An 18,526-nucleotide genomic window follows, 5' to 3' on the forward strand; every position below is an offset into this window, starting at 1 on the left:
GCACTGGTTGACCTCTCTCATCAACAAGACATATTCATCTGCAGAACTGCCACTCACTGGATGCCTTTTGTTTTTGACAACATTGAGTAAACTCTAGAGGCTGTTGTTTGTGAAAATCCCAGGAGATCAACAGTTACAGAAGTACTCAAACCAGACCATCTGGCACCAACAATCATGCCACGGTCGAAATCACTGAGATCACATTTTTTCCCCCATTCTGATTGATGTGAACATTACCTGAAGCCATTGACCGGTATCTCCATGATTTTATGCATAGCTCTGCTGCCACACGATTGGCTGTTTAGATAATCCCATGAATAAGTAGGTGTGTTCCTAATAAAGTGCTCAGTGATTGTATGTAGGCTACAATACCTTTTCAAAATCCACTGATACGAAAATACATGTTAGCATATATGAAAACAGCGATTTTTGTAGGAAATATACTGTATGTTGTAGCATATATGTGAAGGTATGTGACTTTTAATATCATATATTTTTATTTATTTATACTTTTTATGTAATATATTGTGATATCATATTTCTGTTTGGGTTTCGCCTGAAAGCTAAATGTCAAATGGAAGTATGAATTAAACAACAACAACAACAACAACCCTGAGATGGCAGTCTGCCTCCTCGTTTCAAAAGTCCACCTCCACCAGCGATTGTAATACCGATGGTCGTACAACAAATTAATGCAGCCCAGCATCGATCTCGCGCTTCTACCTCATGCTCTGTTCATATAGCCTACGTCAATGACCTTCTTTAATTAGCGACTATGCAGTTTGTCTCAATTCTTCTGTGTCTAAAATCCTGATGCTTATACACTGCAGTTTTTTGATTGATTGCTGTTGTCACACCTCCATTCTCCATCCTCACGGCGCCGGATGTTTCATACAGCAAGAAAACGCATCTGGTAGCAATCCTTTGAAATCAAACTGCTTCTGTCAACATCTTGTCATTCATCTGTTTCGGATTTTCACGGTTCAAGCAGATATTCGGAATTCAGTGGATAAAGAGGTAAAATCACTACACAATCAAGCGGGCTGTACCACAAATGTACCTCGCGCGGAAGCGCACGTGAGAATTGATTCAATTATTTATCAGGAACATGTATCCTTTGATCAATCGACAGGTCTGCGATATTGGTACGAATTGTCGGCAATATCACACTAAAGCTCTACATGTGTTCAATTAAATATATAGCTTTTTTATTATTATTTAAGAATGCAGCTAAAATGCAACATTTGTTCTCACTGTTTTATCGTGATTATGATAGAATAGGTTGACATGAAGCAGGTACATGTAAACGATGATGAAAGACGTCTTGGATCTGTCTCACCCCAAAGTGAAATTTTGAGCAAGCAATTCTGTCTCCACCATCTTCCATGGTTAAGTACAGAACCAATGTACTGGACTAGGATGTGTTCTCTGTTAATAACATGTGAACTAAAATTATATAAAGACTTAATTGAATAAACTGCTATGGATAGAGATGTTTGTTTATTTTTACTTTTGGTCTTAATTAGTGTTTTTTTTTGTTTGTTTTCGTGTTTCTACTCATTCTAACCTGTGGCATTGGTGATAACATGCAGGATGAGCCCAGGATTTAAGCAACCATGATCACCAGTTTCTGGTAATGGACCTAAATGTTAGGTTGATATCAATCTCCACTACAGATCAGAAAGGAAACATTTTCTTCTTGTCATCTTACATTTTCTCATAATTAGTTTTTGGATCCTATCAATTGTCAATCAACATTATGTACTTGACATAGTATCTTAACATCCTCTTGATGATGTAACAAAGCAGCGTCTTGGTGTCCTCTTTCTGTATCTTTCAATTGTAATATTAGCTTTCAGGTTTTGTCTTTTGTGTTTTGAGGTTGGAAATGTTGCATTGACTAATGATTATATATTCACAAAGGCGGCTATAGAAATGTTTGCCTGAGGACAAAACATGTTCAAAACATTTCTTGTCTTCTTCCTGCGCTTGTGTTTTACTAGAATAAGGTCTCAGAGAATGATCACATGTAGAAAACTCTGATAGCACACCTACAACCTCTAGACATCTATTTGATGTCTATGTTTGTTTACATCTGGAAGATGTATTTTTACATCTGTTCACTCATCTCCAATACGTCTATAAGACGAATGTCAATAAGTATATCTTGGATGTCAATAAGACATTCATCAGAAGTCTTTGAGATGTTTATGATTTAGAATGTTTGTAAATCTGATCTTTTTAAGATGTTTAGCAGATGATAATTAGATTGTGATGTTTTCCAGATGAAAAGATCTAAAACGGACATCTCAGTGATTTACGTGTGCTATCAGGGAACTTAGCAAATATTTAGCAGTTACAGGGGAGTTTTAAAATAGATTTACAGTAACATTTTATGGACCTGAATGACAAAAAAATATCCTAGTGTATGCCACCCTGATGTCCATTGTCCAAATCAATTTAATAAATTAATTATTTTCAAAGCCTCCATCAGTATGATGGTTATAGAATGGTATAGACATTTACTGTAGGCCTATGTTTTTACAGAGTAGAGTTCGGAAGGTAGATACAGTTTTCAAATAACATTAAAACCTGACTGGCTAACCCATAATCACCCTCCAAGCACTCATTTATCAATATGTTTTATATTTCTATATTTATTCATATTAGTCTAATTGTGTGTGTGTGTGTGTGTGTGTGTGTGTGTGTGTGTGTGTGTGTGTGTGTGTGTGTGTGTGTGTGTGTGTGTGTGTGTGTGTTTAGGATTATGGAGGTATCTTGGTTCTAAGATTAATTCTGCACTATCCTTAGCAAAGCACAACCCTGAGTAACTATGGCAACAGCAGCATCCTCTGAGTGAGCACCATTTCCTCTTTTATCTGTAAACATGATGTTGTGATATGATGTTTGCAAATGTACAGCTTTCAGTAAAAGACAGATTGTTCGGCAGAGGTTTACGCTCATTAAAAAATGTTTTGACTGTATGTCTGAAATGTAGTGTTGAATACATACATTGGGGCCCAAAAGTATGGTGTATTGTGTTTTAAAAATTTCTAAAACTTTCTCTTCCTTTCCAGGTTTAACTTTGATTTTAAATCTCAGATTTTCAACGTGGTCTCAGATATTTGCACCCCACCGCATTTGTTCATTTCTCTCATTGATAAATTCATCATTATTCCCACTATAATTGAGAAAATATTTCAAGATTTAGTTCACCCAAAAATGAAAATTCTGTCATCATTTACTCACCCTCAAGCCATGTGTATGACTATCTTTCTTCTGCAGGACACAAACAAAGATGTTTAGAATAATATTTAAGCTCTGTAGGCCCATACAATGCCAATGCTCCAAAAAGCATATAAAGGCAGCATAAAAGTAATCCATACGACTCCAGTTGTTTAATTTATGTCTTCTGAATCGATCCAGTCTGTTTCTGGTGAGAACAGACCAAACCTAACTCCTTTTTTACAATAAATCTTGACATCAGCAGTCTCCTTGGCGATCGAGATTTAAAACTCAGTTACACATCCTAGCGCTATGTGCAAGCGTCAAGCATTAAGACGTGTAATTGAACTTGAAATCATGACCGTGCCTAGAGACTGCTATGGCAAGATATACGTGCAGTGAAAAATGTGCTATATTTTGGTCTGTTCTCACAGAAAATGTATTAGATCACTTCAGAATACATGGATTAAACCACTGTAGTCTTATATATTATTTTTATGCTGCCTTAATGTGCATTTTGGAGCATTGTATGGACCTACAGAGCTGAGATATTCTTCTAAAAATATTTGTTTCTGTTCTGCAGAAGAAAGAAAGTCATACACATCTTGGATGGCATGTGAGTGAGTAAATGATGATATAATTTTCATTTTGGGGTGAACTAACCCTTTAATTCATTATGCAATGTTTAACTTGTGTCAGAGAAATGTCAATGGTTGAAATCCTGTCACAGATAGAATGTCTATTGGTCTCTGTGCTATTATAATTCACACCTTGAGTGACAAAACAAAGAGCACCTCTCCCTAACAGATGATTTCTCCAATTTGTTATGGAAGATGCCAAATAAAGATGATAGGTGTATATTAATTTAAAAAATTTAATATAGTGGGGTCCAAATGTCTGAGACAACTTGTGAAAATGCTTGCATTTTTCTTACTTAATACACTATTTTTCATTACAAATTATATTATCAGCATTACAGTTTGAGTGAAATGTATGTGAATTTCAGAATTTCTAAGAGCTGGTATGGCAAAAACGATGATGCATATTATCCCAGCATGATTTGATAATGTTTCAAATAGCATCTTGTGTGCTTCAATGGAATTTCAATTTCTGCAAAGAAGTTAGCATGGTTAATGACACAAATTTGCTTATTTGATTAGTGACTTAGAAGTAAAATAGTATCATTAATATTTTTTAAATCCAAAATCTTTCTCTACATTTCCAGGTTTAATTGAAATAAATCCCCATTGAAAAAGATTTCAATGTGGTCTCAGACTTTTTGACCCCTCTAAGTAAAGATATGCATTGTTATTAATATGGCTCGCACCTGTTATTGTCTTCTGTTTCAGATTTTTACAATGTCTTCAGTGTGGAGAGTAATACACTCAAAGGCTGCTGACAGGACCATGGCAAAGGTTTGAGTATGAGTTTTCATCCTTGGATGGATGATACCTGGTAACAGCTGCCATGTTTGAATGTAATGGCAGCTCACTGGAGGGGTGTGGCCTTCTTGAGCCAATGGAAACTGAGATACAAGAGTCTGAGACTCCCCTTATGCCCATCACTCTCAGGGTGGCACTGGCTGCCATCATGATCTTCATGATCACCATTGGTTTTCTTGGCAATGCCATAGTGTGTCTGATTGTTTATCAAAAACCAGCAATGCGTTCAGCAATTAATCTACTCCTGGCCACGTTAGCATTCTCCGACATCATGCTGTTGCTGTTGTGCATGCCTTTCACTGCCGTTACTCTGGCGACAACGGACTGGAGCTTCGGAGTTGGATTCTGCCATGTGTCGGTTATGCTTTACTGGCTATTTGTTCTGGAGGGTGTGTCTATCCTTCTTATCATCAGTGTTGATCGCTTCCTCATCATAGTTCAACGGCAAGACAAGCTGACACCCCATCGGGCAAAAATTCTCATTGCAGCATCATGGGCTCTGTCACTCTGTGTATCCCTACCATCTGTGGTGGGCTGGAGGACGGCTGGGATTGGGGCTCAAGTACCGCAGTGCATTCTCGGATATAGTGAATCGCTGGCGGACCGAGGATACACAGTGCTACTGGCAGTAGCTGTATTTTTTGTGCCATTCAGTGTGATGTTGTATTCATACCTGTGTATTCTAAACACAGTTCGGCGCAATGCACTCCGCATCCACAATCATAACAGTGAAGGCAGTGTTGCGATCAACCAAGTCAGCAAATTAGGTTTAACTGGTCTGCAGCGCCCCCAAGTGAACGTGGACATGAGTTTCAAAACCAGGGCTTTTACCACCATCCTCATCCTTTTTATTGGCTTTTCTGTGTGCTGGTTGCCACATACAGTAGTGAGTTTGCTGGCAGTGTTTAGTAGGCAGTTCTGCCTCAGCCCAGCCTTTTACCCGATCAGCATCGGGGCACTCTGGCTGAGTTACCTAAAAGCAGTCTTCAACCCGGTGATTTACTGCTGGAGAATCCGAAAGTTTCGTGAGGCCTGCTTGGAGTTTATGCCCAAGACCTGTCAGCTCTGTCCCAAGATTCCTAGAAGAAGTCGCAGGCGGATAAGACCCAGCAACATTTATGTGTGCAGCAGTGAAACACAGTCTTCCGTCTAAGAATTTCCATCTTATATTTAAAGGAATTGGTCACCCAAAACTGTTCTGTTCTTTTGTTGAACACAAATAAAGATTATTTTAGAAGGGCATCTGATGTTTATATCCATACAATTCAAGTCAATGGGTTCCAAATCTCTCAAGCTCCAAAAGAACAAAAAGGCAGCATAAAGGTAATGTCTGCAATGTCTCGAGTGGTTTAATCCATGTCTAATGGAGCAATACGATTGTGTCAGGTGCAATCAAGTGTAATTGAGCTTCTATCATGAATGCAACAAGTAGACTGCGTTACATTTTTGTCTGTTTCTCACCCAAAAGTGATTGTATCCCTTAAAGACATGGATTAAACCAATCGATCTTTATGCTGCCTTAATGTTCTTTTTGGAGCCCATTGGCTTGATATGGACAATTGAATTTTAAGCATAGAAACACTTCATATATCAATCAAAATATCTTTGTTTGTGTTCCACAGATGAAAGAAAGTCATACAAGTTTGAGACAGCATAAGGGTGAGTAGATGATGAGAGAATTATAATTTTTGGGTGAACTATTCCTTTAAAATGACCAAGCTAAGAACGGTTTGTTTGTATGTGTGTTTAAATCAAAGTTTTGATATGACACGTTACACCAGCAATGGTATTTACTGGCATAGGTTGGTTTTAAAGGACTGTATTTGAAATCCCATGGAGATGGGGATTTGAACGGAATACTTAACAAATTAAAATACACTAGCAATATACACTTATATTCCTGAAATGGGTCATTTATTTAGTTTCTGCAAGATTTTACATGTTCTGTAATTTTGTAAAACATGGAAACTGGCAAATAAAGCAACTGAACTGTTAATCACCAGAAAAGTGTTTTAATGTAACTAATGGAAGAAAACAAAGTATGTCTGATAGAATTTATTTATGGTTAAGTGGATTTTCGAATTTTTTTATTGTCAATTAGTTTACATTTAAAGCATTTGGCAGATGCTTTTATCTGCATTCCCTGGTAAAAACCTGTGACATTGACCTTGACATGCTCTGACAGCTGAGAAACAGGAATAGTTCAAAAATGTTTCTTCAGTCATTTGAATTGCATCAGCTACTCATCAGTTACTGAAGCATTGACACCCAGAATGTCTATGATGACCACAATTTGTGAACACTTGCATAGATAATTAATGGAAAAAGACAGCTTTTTGCTGTTATCACAGAAGTACTGATAGACTGCTATTGCCTTTGACAGCTATACCAGATGTGACTTAAAAAGCCTTTAAGTATCAACTTCTAACAAACAGATTTATCCCAAATTCAAGTTACTGTATGATTGACAGTAATTCTTAACAACATGCATTAAACCTTTCCAATAAACATAGTCCAAAGTGAAAATGCAGACTGTGGGCCCAAAAAGTTTGTTATCTAACCTAAATAAATACTTTTGTTTCTCAAGTTTTACAATAAATTTAGGATTTTTCTACAGTATATACCAGTACACAGCCTTTTCCACCAGTTTCACAGATTCACCAATGCACACCTATGCATCTTAATGCCAAAGCTTAATGCCAAAGCATGTAGGGCGACCGGTCTGCTACATCGGTTTGTTGTCACAGGGTTATTTCCTGGTTCATAAATGGATATTATCAAAAAATAATATTGTCTGAATGTTTGCCCTCTTGAACACACTAAGTGATTCTATCGTTGCATTAAATTATTCAAATCTGTTAAGGTGAGGACAACATTTTTTTTATGTCAAAATAATAGGGGTTGGTTGGATTTACATACAATTTTCTGTTATAACTTTTGTATTATTTGAGCTTTTGAGTAGTTTAAAGGGGTCATTACATCTTTTTTATTTTTTCAAATAATTTTGTTATCTTCCCTTAGGCCCACTTCTAATGTTAGTAAGTTTTTTGCACCATAACCGTCAGAATTTAGTTATATAATAATAATTTTCCTCCCTGTCTCTTGCCCTCTGTCTGAAATGCTCAATTTTAAGCTGCCTGGACTTTACGACATCAATGTAAATGCCCACTGTTGGCTAACATTTTGCACCCCTTATAGCCATATTTGAAACTAAATCTGAAGTGTGAACATGTTATGTACACCCAACACATTTCATCTGAATGTATCAAACTGTTCACTCAAGCAGCACCATAAACTATCAAACATTCATGACATTTGAAACATTCATGGATGGAATTCGTTACTGATGGTTTTGCATTCCAATAGTCTAATTTTAACTGTCCCATCTTTCTATAACAGTTCCTTTGCAAAGCTTGAATCATATTGTGACTGTTTCATAAGCAATCCATGCTGATATGTTCTAAATACGCAAACATAATTCAATCAATGGTGAAGTTGGGGTGCTTCAACCAGTGTTGTTGCGATATTGATGACTCGTGACTCATCTCGGACTTGAACACTAATGACTTGGACTTGGTCTCAAGCATTTGAGTGCATTCTGACTTGGAGGAGAGGACTCGTTACAACCATTAACTTTTGCGTTCTTCCCCTTTATGGCTTGATATCACATGCAGGTCATGCCATGTACAGGTTGCACGAGTGCGAATCTACTCATTCGCACGTGGATTTCCTTTGCTTTCACTTAAAACTGGATGCGCACTCTCAAATCTCCCTGCAAATTTATTATAACGCAAAATAAATCAAATTATACATACAAATATTCTGCCTTAGTATACAACATCAATATGATCAAAGACGTCCATCTAGTGTGTGTTTACAAAAGACCAACAATTAAAAATAGCACAGATGGGTGCAAAAACGTTCCAGGACTCCTTCAAAACAGCACAACAGTATGACGAAACCGAGAGTGGGGGGTCTCTTTTTTTTTTAGTTATAACTTGACATTGTGTCTTTTAAAAGCAGCATGATATCAGTCAAATAATTTCGAATTATTTCTTAATAATTAAAAAAAAGATTATGTAGATAAACATTTAAATCCAGATAGGCAAATTGTAAGTCCACTTCATATGGACTAGGCAGTCATATGCAGATGTATGTGGTACTTGTGATGTCACAAGTTCCATGAATTCCAAATGAACTGTATCAGCAGCTTGGTTTAAATAAATGCTCTTTTTCTATTAAGGAGGACATTTTCAGTTCTGAAACAGTATGTTCTTATAGTACAAAGACCTCTTGTTTGTCAAAAGATCAAGGAAAATTTTATTCCTCATGTCATGACCACTTTAAATCATCATTTATACAATCGTTTTAGGGTTACATTTAATTTTTTCATCATGACCACTCACATTAAAATGAAGACTTCAGTCATATCAGTAACCTTATAAAAGCTGTTTTATTCTACATGGAAAGGGTCTGCACATGGGGTCTGCAATGTTAGAATCACATGACCAGCTGAATAATTATAAACATAATCGCTTATTCTCAGTGACCGTCCTGTTATTTGACACTTTCACTCATTGATTAAAGTATCCACAGCTGACTGAATAGTAAATGTCTACAATGGCATCTGAAACTGAAAACTATTGATTTTAAATTATGCTATATTAAAGCTGCTTGTGTCAGTGTAAGTTTAAGACGACACAAAGACAGAAGTTACTGAGTGTTATGTCATCATGGCAACAAAGTTGTAATATTGGATATAACTTTACAAAGAAAATGTTAGTAAGCTATTTTCTCACATTAAAATCATGTTACCACATGCATATTGTGTATGTATTTTGGCTATACATTTTTATTGTAGGCTATTTTTTTTTACGGATTGGCCCCATTCACTTACACCTCAAATGCTGTTGATTGAGCTTAACTTGTATTAAACCTGGATATTCCTACAAGCTTTCAATTTTTACCTAGTTGAGGCGGGCTATTGTCATTTTTTTCCCACCAGAGATATTCAACACAGAATTAAAATAATTTTCCAATTAATGTTTGAAATGACTTTGCCAGATAACTACAAGTTCTATTTAAAAAGTAAACGAAGTCAAATTGAATCATGCACTGTATCAATGAAAATGCATATTTATTGTGTGGTCGATTCTGTCCTAAAGCACATTTGGTTGTAGGTGGCGGTAAAGGTTTTTCTGTTGTTAAACGCTTCCTGTGCTCTTCGGAAATGGCATGAAAAACATGGCGTCGCACAGGGAAGACAGAACTGGTAATCCCAGATCAAATGCTGGAGATATTTCTAAAATCGACCTTCTGCTTCACCCTGAGCTACTTTCTCATGGCTTCATTCAGCTCGTGTTACATGAGGTGAGACAAGGAGGCACGTGTGCTTAAATTAACCGAGACTGGTTATTATGTACAGGTTAATGTGCTTATACTTTAAATATTTATGTTCATATTTTGGTTCTTATTAACCAGATCAGGCTTTTTCTTTAATTTTACAAGATCTAGAAAACCTCTCCGAAATCTGAGTAAAGCAGTAGTCATTGTTTACTGCAATAACTCAATCTGTTTTAGAGGGGGCTAACGGTGGATGATGCCGTGGACCGTGACCGGCTCACAGATCTGTACCTGCGGCATGTCATTCCTCTCCCGCAAAGAGATCTGCCCAACACACGCTGGGGAAAGAGAATGGAGAGGACCAGAGCGCGGCAGAGCTCCACTAGTGCACACAGGTGACCGACGAAGGCAACTGATGCATGCATATAAGTTCCTTATAAGTAGTGCTGGTGCAGCCAGGCAGTTAAAGGGATAGTTCACCCAAAAACGCAAATTCTCTCATCATTTACTCACCTTCATGCCATCCCAGATGTGTATGACTTTCTTCTGCTGAACACAAATAAAGATTGTTTTGAAGAATATTTCAGGTCTGTAGGTCCTCACAATGAAAGTGAATGATGACCAGAACTTTGAAGCTAAAAAAAGCACTAAGGCAGCATAAAGTAATGCATTAGATTCTACTCATTAAATCCATAACTTCAAAAGTGATATAAGTGTGGGTGAAAAAGAGAACAATATTTAAGTCCTTTTTTCTATAAATTCTCCTCCCTGCCCATTAGTATACAATATAAGAAAATAACAAGGAAGTGAAAGAGGAGATATATATATATATAAAAAAAAAAAGACTTAAATGTGTGCTAAGTGACTCCAGACAGGTCTCCTAAGCAACCAAATTGGCCCAGTTGATAGGGAGAGTTGAGTCACATGGGCTAACCTCCTTGTGGTCACGATTACCGTGCGTTCAGACCAGAGGCGGCGAGAGCGTCAAACCGACCGGAAGTCATTCATTTTCTATGATGGCCAACGTCTCTCGGCGGCGAGAAGTGGCGCAACGAGTCTTGGGCGGTGTGGGTGTCAGAGGAAAGTTTAAGTGCAACCAACATTATGGGAATGAGTTTTGACGCGGTTCGGCGGCAACCTATTGGAATATAGAAGTGCTCCGCACTAGCGAAGTCTAGAGAACACAACCGTGTAGACTTTGGTTCCCACCAAACATTAGTTCCGAAGACAAAATGGAGGAGAAACTGATTATTGTCGTGGTGGCTTTTCCCGTAATATTTGATCTGTCCCTGTTTGCTTACAGGGATATAAATAAATAAAAACAAAACATGAGTGGACAAAGGTGTCTGAAATTGTAAGTGTGCCAGGTGAGTTTATGAAGTGGATATTATGGTTTATATAATATTATATATTAAAATATTTCATGAGTATATATGCTACTTGTGATATGTCGTCAAAAAGATACCGGTCGACATGTCTGGATGTTTTGTGGCCCCTTTAAATATAGTTCCAAGCATTCTCAACGAACGTTGCCGCCTATTTCAAATACATCCGAGCGTTCACGAATTTTCGATAGCGTTGTTGGCAGGGCAGCCAGAGCGAATTTTGATGCTCTCGCCGCCTCTGGTCTGAACGCACGGTTAGTGGTTCTTGCTCTCAATGGGGTGCGTAGTAAGTTGTGCGTGGATTACGTAAAGTAGTATGAGCCTCCATATGCTGTGAGTCTCTGCGGTGTCCTGCAAAACGAGCCACGTGATAAGGTGCGTGGATTGCCGGTCTCAGAAGGGGAGGCAACTGAGACTTGTCCTCTGCCACGCGGATTGAGGCGAGTAACTCCGCCACCACGTGGACCTCCTAAGTAGTGGGAATTGGCCACTCCAAAATTGGGAGAAAAGGGGATTTAAAAAAAAAAAAAAGGACTTAAAAATGTATCTGTTTGTCTCCCACTCCCACACTTAATACTCATCGCTTCTGAAGATATGGATTTAACCACTGGAGTCTTATGGTTTACGCTGCCTTATTCTTCCTATGCACTGAAGCTCTTGATTTATATTTGTGTTCCTATGCATGCAGTCATAAAAACTAGTGATGGGAAGTCCGATTCATTTCTGCAAACCGGTTCTTTTGGACAGTTCGTTTTCAATGAAACGGTTCAAAAACCTATTCAGCATTTCTTTTACGTCATCATGTAATGACGTCCCTAGCACGTAATTCTAAGGTCTAACATCATTTTCACGCTCAAACATTTAAATAAAGCCATATGTGAATACACATTGCTGATTATTACCTTTTATTCAATTAAGTTGTAATATTAATGTAATTTATTATCATCAGTTTCATTCTTTGATCCTGCTTGTCGAATGAGACTGATATTGATTACATCTTGGAGTTTCAAGATTACATCAAGTTTCCTAAATTAAAGTTTTGCATCTAAAGCGCCCAATACAGACACTGTGCATAAATACGGATATGTTCTACATGTCTTACATTTTATTTAATAAAGTTTCCATTTACGTTTTGTTTGGAACTTGCAGTTCAACCCAGGCTCGTTCATGCCCTCGGTACACGCATGCTTATAGTATCAGCAGCTCACTCATCAGACTCCTTGTTAATCCTTGGCAAACTTTGACAGTTCGTGGACCAGCTCTTTCGGTTCTTTTTGAGTCGGACAGGAACAAAGAGCTGACTTTCTAATATGCCTGAAGGTTTGATTCCTTCATTTTAAGCAGATTCTTTGGTTCAATAACCGGTCTAGTAACCTGTAATAGCCGCCTGCCAGTATTAGTTACATCTTCGATTAAAAAAAAGCCTAATTAAGTCTCAAGACCGTAATTAGAAAATAATTTTAAAGTAACACCAAAACAAACATCTGTAGGTTTCTAAATTATTTATTCGGCTACTGCCATTACCATCTCAACACATAGTAAATCCTCAGCAAACTTCGACAGTCAGTGGGACCGGCGCATTCTGGGGGGTTTTTCAGAGTCGTAAATTTCGATGTGCTGCGAAGCCAGTACATTTACTCAGGGGATCAGGAATTGGCTGGTTAGCAGTTCCATGTTAGCTCCTACTGGTAGATGTTGGAACTACACCACCCTTTTATTTTATACCTTCATGAATTTACTTAAGCTGTGCATCTTGCGTCATCAACCCGGAACTAAAGTTCGATTCAGTTTGACGTTGTGAACCGGTTCAACTGGTTACTTGCTGAGAATTGTATCAAAAGAAACTATTCGTTCAAGAATCGGACCTCACAAAAACAAACTGTCTTTGTTTGGAAAGAGCTCCATAAAGTTCATGTTCTACAGAAAAATTCAAGCGTACAGTTTTGGAATGACATGAGAGTGAATCCTAATAACGATAGAATTGTCCTTGATTTGGTCGATTTCCTTCAAGGTACCTAACACCACATTGCAAAAGGTGACTATCCCTGTAAAAAGTCTATGTTAAGAAACTTTGAATAAAGCATGAACTGCAGGACAGATTAATAGACTGCCCTTTTGCTCAGTAACCTATTAGTATTTTAGAAAAGTCATGATTTGTCTAGAAAAGACATTGATGATGTCATGTAGCTGAGCATGATTTGATGTCAGCTTTTGTAACTGTTATGTAATTGAATTAAAATGTCCAAACATTTTTGGTTTTCTTATTGCTTCTTTTAAATGACTTTGTTTTGTTTCAGTTCAGGCTCAGATATTGGCAGGAAGAGGCCGTTGATTGTGTTTGATGTCAGCTCAACTAACACTGGCAATGTTAAACTGAAGAAACCTGATACTTCGCTAGCACCTGTCGCCACAGATCGCCTGAAGCCCCCAGTTTCCAGTGTCAGTCTCTCAAACCCCATTCGCAAGCTTTCTGGATCCTCTTCAAATGGCTCTTCCAACTCATCCTCAAATTCCTACAATAGGACCCCAGTATCAGAACTACGAGCCAGCTCCAAGAGCCCTTCAGTCACTTGTAATAATTCTAACACTGCCGATTTCCTGGTACATTCTAACAATACGGCATCCAAGCTAAAGCGCACGGCCCCCAGTGATGGAGAACCACACACTGCTGTGAGTATGACGTTAATATTGCGGAAACTGTTTTTTAAGTTTTACAAGTGTTGTGTGATATTCAGTGCCCCTCAAAAATATTTGGACAATTCAGCCACAATTAAAGATAAAAGTTTTGTAGCATTAGTAGGGCTGTCAATCGATTCAAATTTGTAATCAAATTAATTACATGGTGTCCTGATTAATTAATTGCATATAAAAATATTTGCTGAGAAAGCCCCTTGTATAACAATAATTCAATATATAATGATTATACATATTTATATCAATATATAATTATACATAGTTATCTTTATTTTTATATATATATATATATATATATATATATATATATATATATATATATATATATATATATAAATAAAAATATTCAGATCATTAAAATGCATTACATTCTTGTGGCAGAAGAGTTCATCATTAATAAGACAATACATAAAGCGGCTTTAGAATACAATGTATTGTTTACTACCATATTATTGATCATAAGACAGTCATTGGCATCCAGTTCACAGCAATCCATTTCACAAGTGAATTTGTCAATCATTGATTTATTATGAGGGCTTGTTTAAGGACCCGTCAATTTACACCTGCGTCAGACTTTTAAAAAAATTTTTATTAATGCTTACAAAACTTTTACATCTAGAGTCATGTTTGATTTGATGTCATCAGTAAATTATTCTTGTTTATAATAATTTAAATATGTATTTTTCCAAAGAAGATTAAAAAAAAAATACAATTATAATTTAAAATATTTTAAATGTATGTAATCATTGACAGTGTGTAAGCAGCATATGTATCTAACATAATTATTTATTGTCAGTAAGCAGAATTATTAGATATTTTCATTTGTTGTCACCATTGCCATGTTCTGGGTTGATTTTTAGACCTAGTACATCTCTGATGGATCAATTATCAATTTTAAGATCAGTATTTTTAGCTAAACTTTTTAAGGAAAGGAACTGTTTTGCATATGTCTTTAAAGTAATAATAATAATATTAATAATAATAAAAAAATTATAAATCTGAACTTTTCTTGATCAGTATTGTGAACTGAAGTATATATAGTATAGTGAATTGTTACACCCTTACTCTAAACTTCATCTGGTGAATATATATATATATACACTATAATAAGCTTAATTTGTAAAAACTTAAATAAAGGGGATTTTAATGGAGCCAAGTCACCATCATTTCAAAATAAAGAGTTGTGTGTGTGTGTCTGTGTTTTGGGCTTGTTTACAGTTAAAAGTTCTGTATTATGCACCAAATCTTCTTATTTGTTGATGTTGTTATTATTAGGGTTTTGGTAGAACAATAAACTGATTTTGGAATTGTATTCATATTGGACTCTTGTAGCCTCTGTGTGTGCACCCTTTATAGTATAGTCATTTTTACATTCTTTAAATCTAATTCAAACTATCGACCAAATAATGTTATTGTTTTTTCCACCACCTTATTTGTAGTTATTGCTGAAATCTACTATCGGTCTGAGCTGGTCCCAATTACACTTTAGTGTGTTTTATGTGTCCAAATACTTTTTGAGTTCAATGTAAAGAAGAATTTTTTGCATTGTTTTTTATTAGGTTCTCCTATATTTATTTTATTTCTCCTCTTTCTCTTCTTTCTTGCAGAAGGACATTAAGTCACCGGATATAAAGAAAAAGATTCAGCATGTCACATGGCCATAAGCTCCGATCTATTCTGATCTACTAAGAAGGCATGTTGAACTCTAAATACTGGTTCTCCCCAGTGCTTCACACAACTCCAGCTGACACTAACCAGATCTTTCCTCTCAACCTTACTAACCATCCACTGGAAAACTGAAATTAGAAATGTGACACTTAATTTCACACCAGGGGACAAATGTAGAATTTGGCAATTTGTATCTTCCTTGCAGTGAATAAACTTTCCAAGTGTGACGCTCTTGGCTGGATTGATTTGCCAACACAAAATTGGCTTGCAAATGGGAATGCTCTTGACCTGTGTTGGACTGTGAACTAACCTGGTGCAGTGTGACCATTATCCAGTGACAAGCAATTTGTCTGTCCACACTTATATTGAAACTGCGGTGTGACGTGACCCAGACACAGCCAATCGGAACTGATGTTTGACGTAAAGATATGAGGAACAGGATTTTTGGACCAATGAAATTTCACAGTTGGTGGAGCTACCAACACAATGCCGCAGAAATGGAAACCTACAGCTGGTTAGGACATGTAATGAATAGAAAAGATGGCTTTCGTGATCATGTCACTTCATCATATCACACCAGGTTAGAGGTGTTAGAGGTGGTTGCTGTGTTTTTACTGGCTTTGGACGATTCAGAGTAACTGAATGAAGTTGCACTCTGCATTTTTATTTTCTCTGACTGTTTGCAAGTTGATGCCTTGAATAGGAATGGCAATGTGTTTTGGCCAATGAACTGACTGTTTTCAAAAGCACGTTTCGTATTTATGGCCCCCAGAAGGCTGTTCTGAAGTTCTGCACTACGAAAGGAAAATTAAAGTCCCCAGGAATTTGCTTGACAAGCACTGTTTTCTTTCCTTTATTGATGTACAGAAGGGGTGGGGCATATTGAAAGGCTTGTTCTTTTTTTTTATTTTATTTTTTTTATAATATCCTAGTACTTTTTCCTATTTTTATTTTGTTTTGCTATTTTATATTGCTTGTCTGCAGATATTAAGACTGCATTTTTAATGCGTATATTAAATAAAAATAAATCTTGTCAACTTTTGAGAACACAAGCATAGGTGTCTTCAAAGCTAATATACAAGGCCTCCCATTGCTTGTCGGTCTATTGCCATAGCGTACATTTGGTCGAACCACTTTCACTTTCTTCTGTTTGAACTACTCTGGCTGTTGTGGTCTTGATGGTTCTGTAGTCACTTTAAAAAAAAATTTTTACTTATCCCTACACCATTGGTAGGTCCAGTGGTAGCTGCGTGCGGCTAACAGCTGAGACACTTCCTTAAAGACTTTTTCGTTTCACGTTGTTTCATTCGTCGCTAAACAGAGGAATGTCTGCATCTCGTTTATTGACCACGGCGTGGTTTTGCGCTCAGCCATTTCTTTTTACAATTCGAAAGTCGTGTGAACAAATGATACTGCTATCGCTGTTGCTTACTTTAAAACTAGCATGTTGATGTCCCGTTTTGCAAATCCAGTGACGCCGTTAGTGACGATTCTTTCTGATCTGCAGGAATTGTGACGTCACATTTATTATCAGCTCGGCTCTCTTAGAACCTCGACCTAGGTGGTACTAAAAAAAGTACCAGGTACTATCCAGAGTGGAAAACTCCCAAAAAGCGAGAAGAGTCGAGTTGAGCTGTATTGTGCAGTGGAAAAGCCTGTGGACAGCCTCGCTATTGGTGGGGGACTTGGTGAGTTGTGCGTGGATGCCACGGAGAATAGCGTGTAGTCTCCACACACGCTTGGTCTCCGCTGTAACATGCTCAACAAGCCACGTAAGATGCGTGGATTGTCTGTCTCAGACGCGGAGGCAACTCAGTCACCCAGATTGAGGCGAGTCACTACGCCGACACTAGAACCTACAGTGAATTGGGCATACCAAATTGGGGAGAAAATACTAAAAGAACAAAGTGGTCTTGCTCAGAGTACAACACACAAGTTGATAATGGACCAGTCAAAATAGTTTTCTATTCTTATTTCAAACACTCCCACAAGTTTAATAGTAGAATGCAATGCTTCAGGTCTTTGTCCAAACTCCCAGCTAAGACATTAAGTCTCATTTTATTAAACATGAACAGAATCAAACTTATCTTAAAGCTTAAGTATGTAACATTTTCAGTGTTAAAATACTTTCTTCAATACCATCTTAAGCCTAGTGGACAATACACAATTTGCAGCTGGCGCCCTGCGACTCAGTCTTGTTTCTTGTAGTGCTCGATGGAGCCCCTGTGTACACCTGATATTAAGATGCGTTTTGGGTGATACAATCACAAATGTACAAGTGAGACACATCACTGTTACACCTGATTGTCTCTTTTGACCCCTTGTGTTCAGATTTCAAGGAGTGTCTCTGATTTCATGAGGATATACTGTACATAAATCATTATCTCTGTATATTTCTGAATGACAATATAGCACAAAAAAAAGTAGTAAAATAGTTATTTAGTGCAGAAAATAATAAAGAGAGTGGGTTGGGAGATGTGGGTGATGTTTAATCTTTTCTAATTATTTTTTGTCGTCTCTTGTGCGCTCTCTCTGTATTTCATTGGCTGTGGCTCATTGTCTCTTGCTTGTATGGAAAGTGTGCAAACCTTACAACAATATGTCAAGATATCAAGCTGGTTTGAAATCTGTCGTAGCATCTGAGACTTGTTGTGGTATGTCTCAAGAGTGCGCACACTCCAAGGCCATTTGTTGTGAGATCTGAGACTTCGCGTCAGGCACTAGTCGTCGACTCAAAACATTAAAAGATACAAGCAGGTGTCACATAGT

General features: G+C 37.2%; 2 protein-coding genes across 3 annotated transcripts; both read left to right on the top strand.

Moving 5' to 3' along the window:
- The first annotated feature begins 898 nt into the window (after positions 1 to 898).
- On the top strand, positions 899 to 6,568 carry LOC127655329 (high-affinity lysophosphatidic acid receptor-like). 2 transcript variants are annotated; one of them, XM_052143085.1, is made up of 2 exons: positions 899 to 1,017; positions 4,575 to 6,568. In XM_052143085.1, the coding sequence occupies exon 2, from the start codon at positions 4,693 to 4,695 to the stop codon at positions 5,818 to 5,820; it is 1,128 nt and encodes a 375-aa protein (XP_051999045.1). In that variant the 5' UTR covers positions 899 to 1,017; positions 4,575 to 4,692; the 3' UTR covers positions 5,821 to 6,568. The 2 variants fall into 2 exon arrangements, with proteins under 2 accessions (XP_051999045.1, XP_051999044.1); XM_052143084.1 differs by lacking the exon at positions 899 to 1,017 and adding an exon at positions 2,736 to 2,856.
- Positions 6,569 to 9,899: 3,331 nt separating this feature from the next.
- On the top strand, positions 9,900 to 18,218 carry LOC127655087 (ashwin-like). The gene is made up of 4 exons (XM_052142696.1): positions 9,900 to 10,037; positions 10,248 to 10,405; positions 13,693 to 14,065; positions 15,697 to 18,218. The coding sequence occupies exons 1-4, from the start codon at positions 9,903 to 9,905 to the stop codon at positions 15,751 to 15,753; spliced, it is 723 nt and encodes a 240-aa protein (XP_051998656.1). The 5' UTR covers positions 9,900 to 9,902; the 3' UTR covers positions 15,754 to 18,218.
- The last annotated feature ends 308 nt before the right edge of the window (positions 18,219 to 18,526 follow it).

This window comes from Xyrauchen texanus, chromosome 14 (genome assembly GCF_025860055.1).
Source record: "Xyrauchen texanus isolate HMW12.3.18 chromosome 14, RBS_HiC_50CHRs, whole genome shotgun sequence".
Lineage (NCBI taxonomy): Eukaryota > Metazoa > Chordata > Actinopteri > Cypriniformes > Catostomidae > Xyrauchen > Xyrauchen texanus.

Excerpts from the sequence above, each read along its gene's own strand:
- LOC127655329 (XM_052143085.1), top strand. The coding sequence starts at position 4,693 with ATGTTTGAATGTAATGGCAGCTCACTGGAGGGGTGTGGCCTTCTTGAG.
- LOC127655087 (XM_052142696.1), top strand. The coding sequence starts at position 9,903 with ATGAAAAACATGGCGTCGCACAGGGAAGACAGAACTGGTAATCCCAGA. Across the intron at positions 10,038-10,247 it reads TTCAGCTCGTGTTACATGAG|AGGGGGCTAACGGTGGATGA; the intron begins GTGAGACAAGGA and ends AATCTGTTTTAG. Across the intron at positions 14,066-15,696 it reads ATGGAGAACCACACACTGCT|AAGGACATTAAGTCACCGGA; the intron begins GTGAGTATGACG and ends TCTTTCTTGCAG.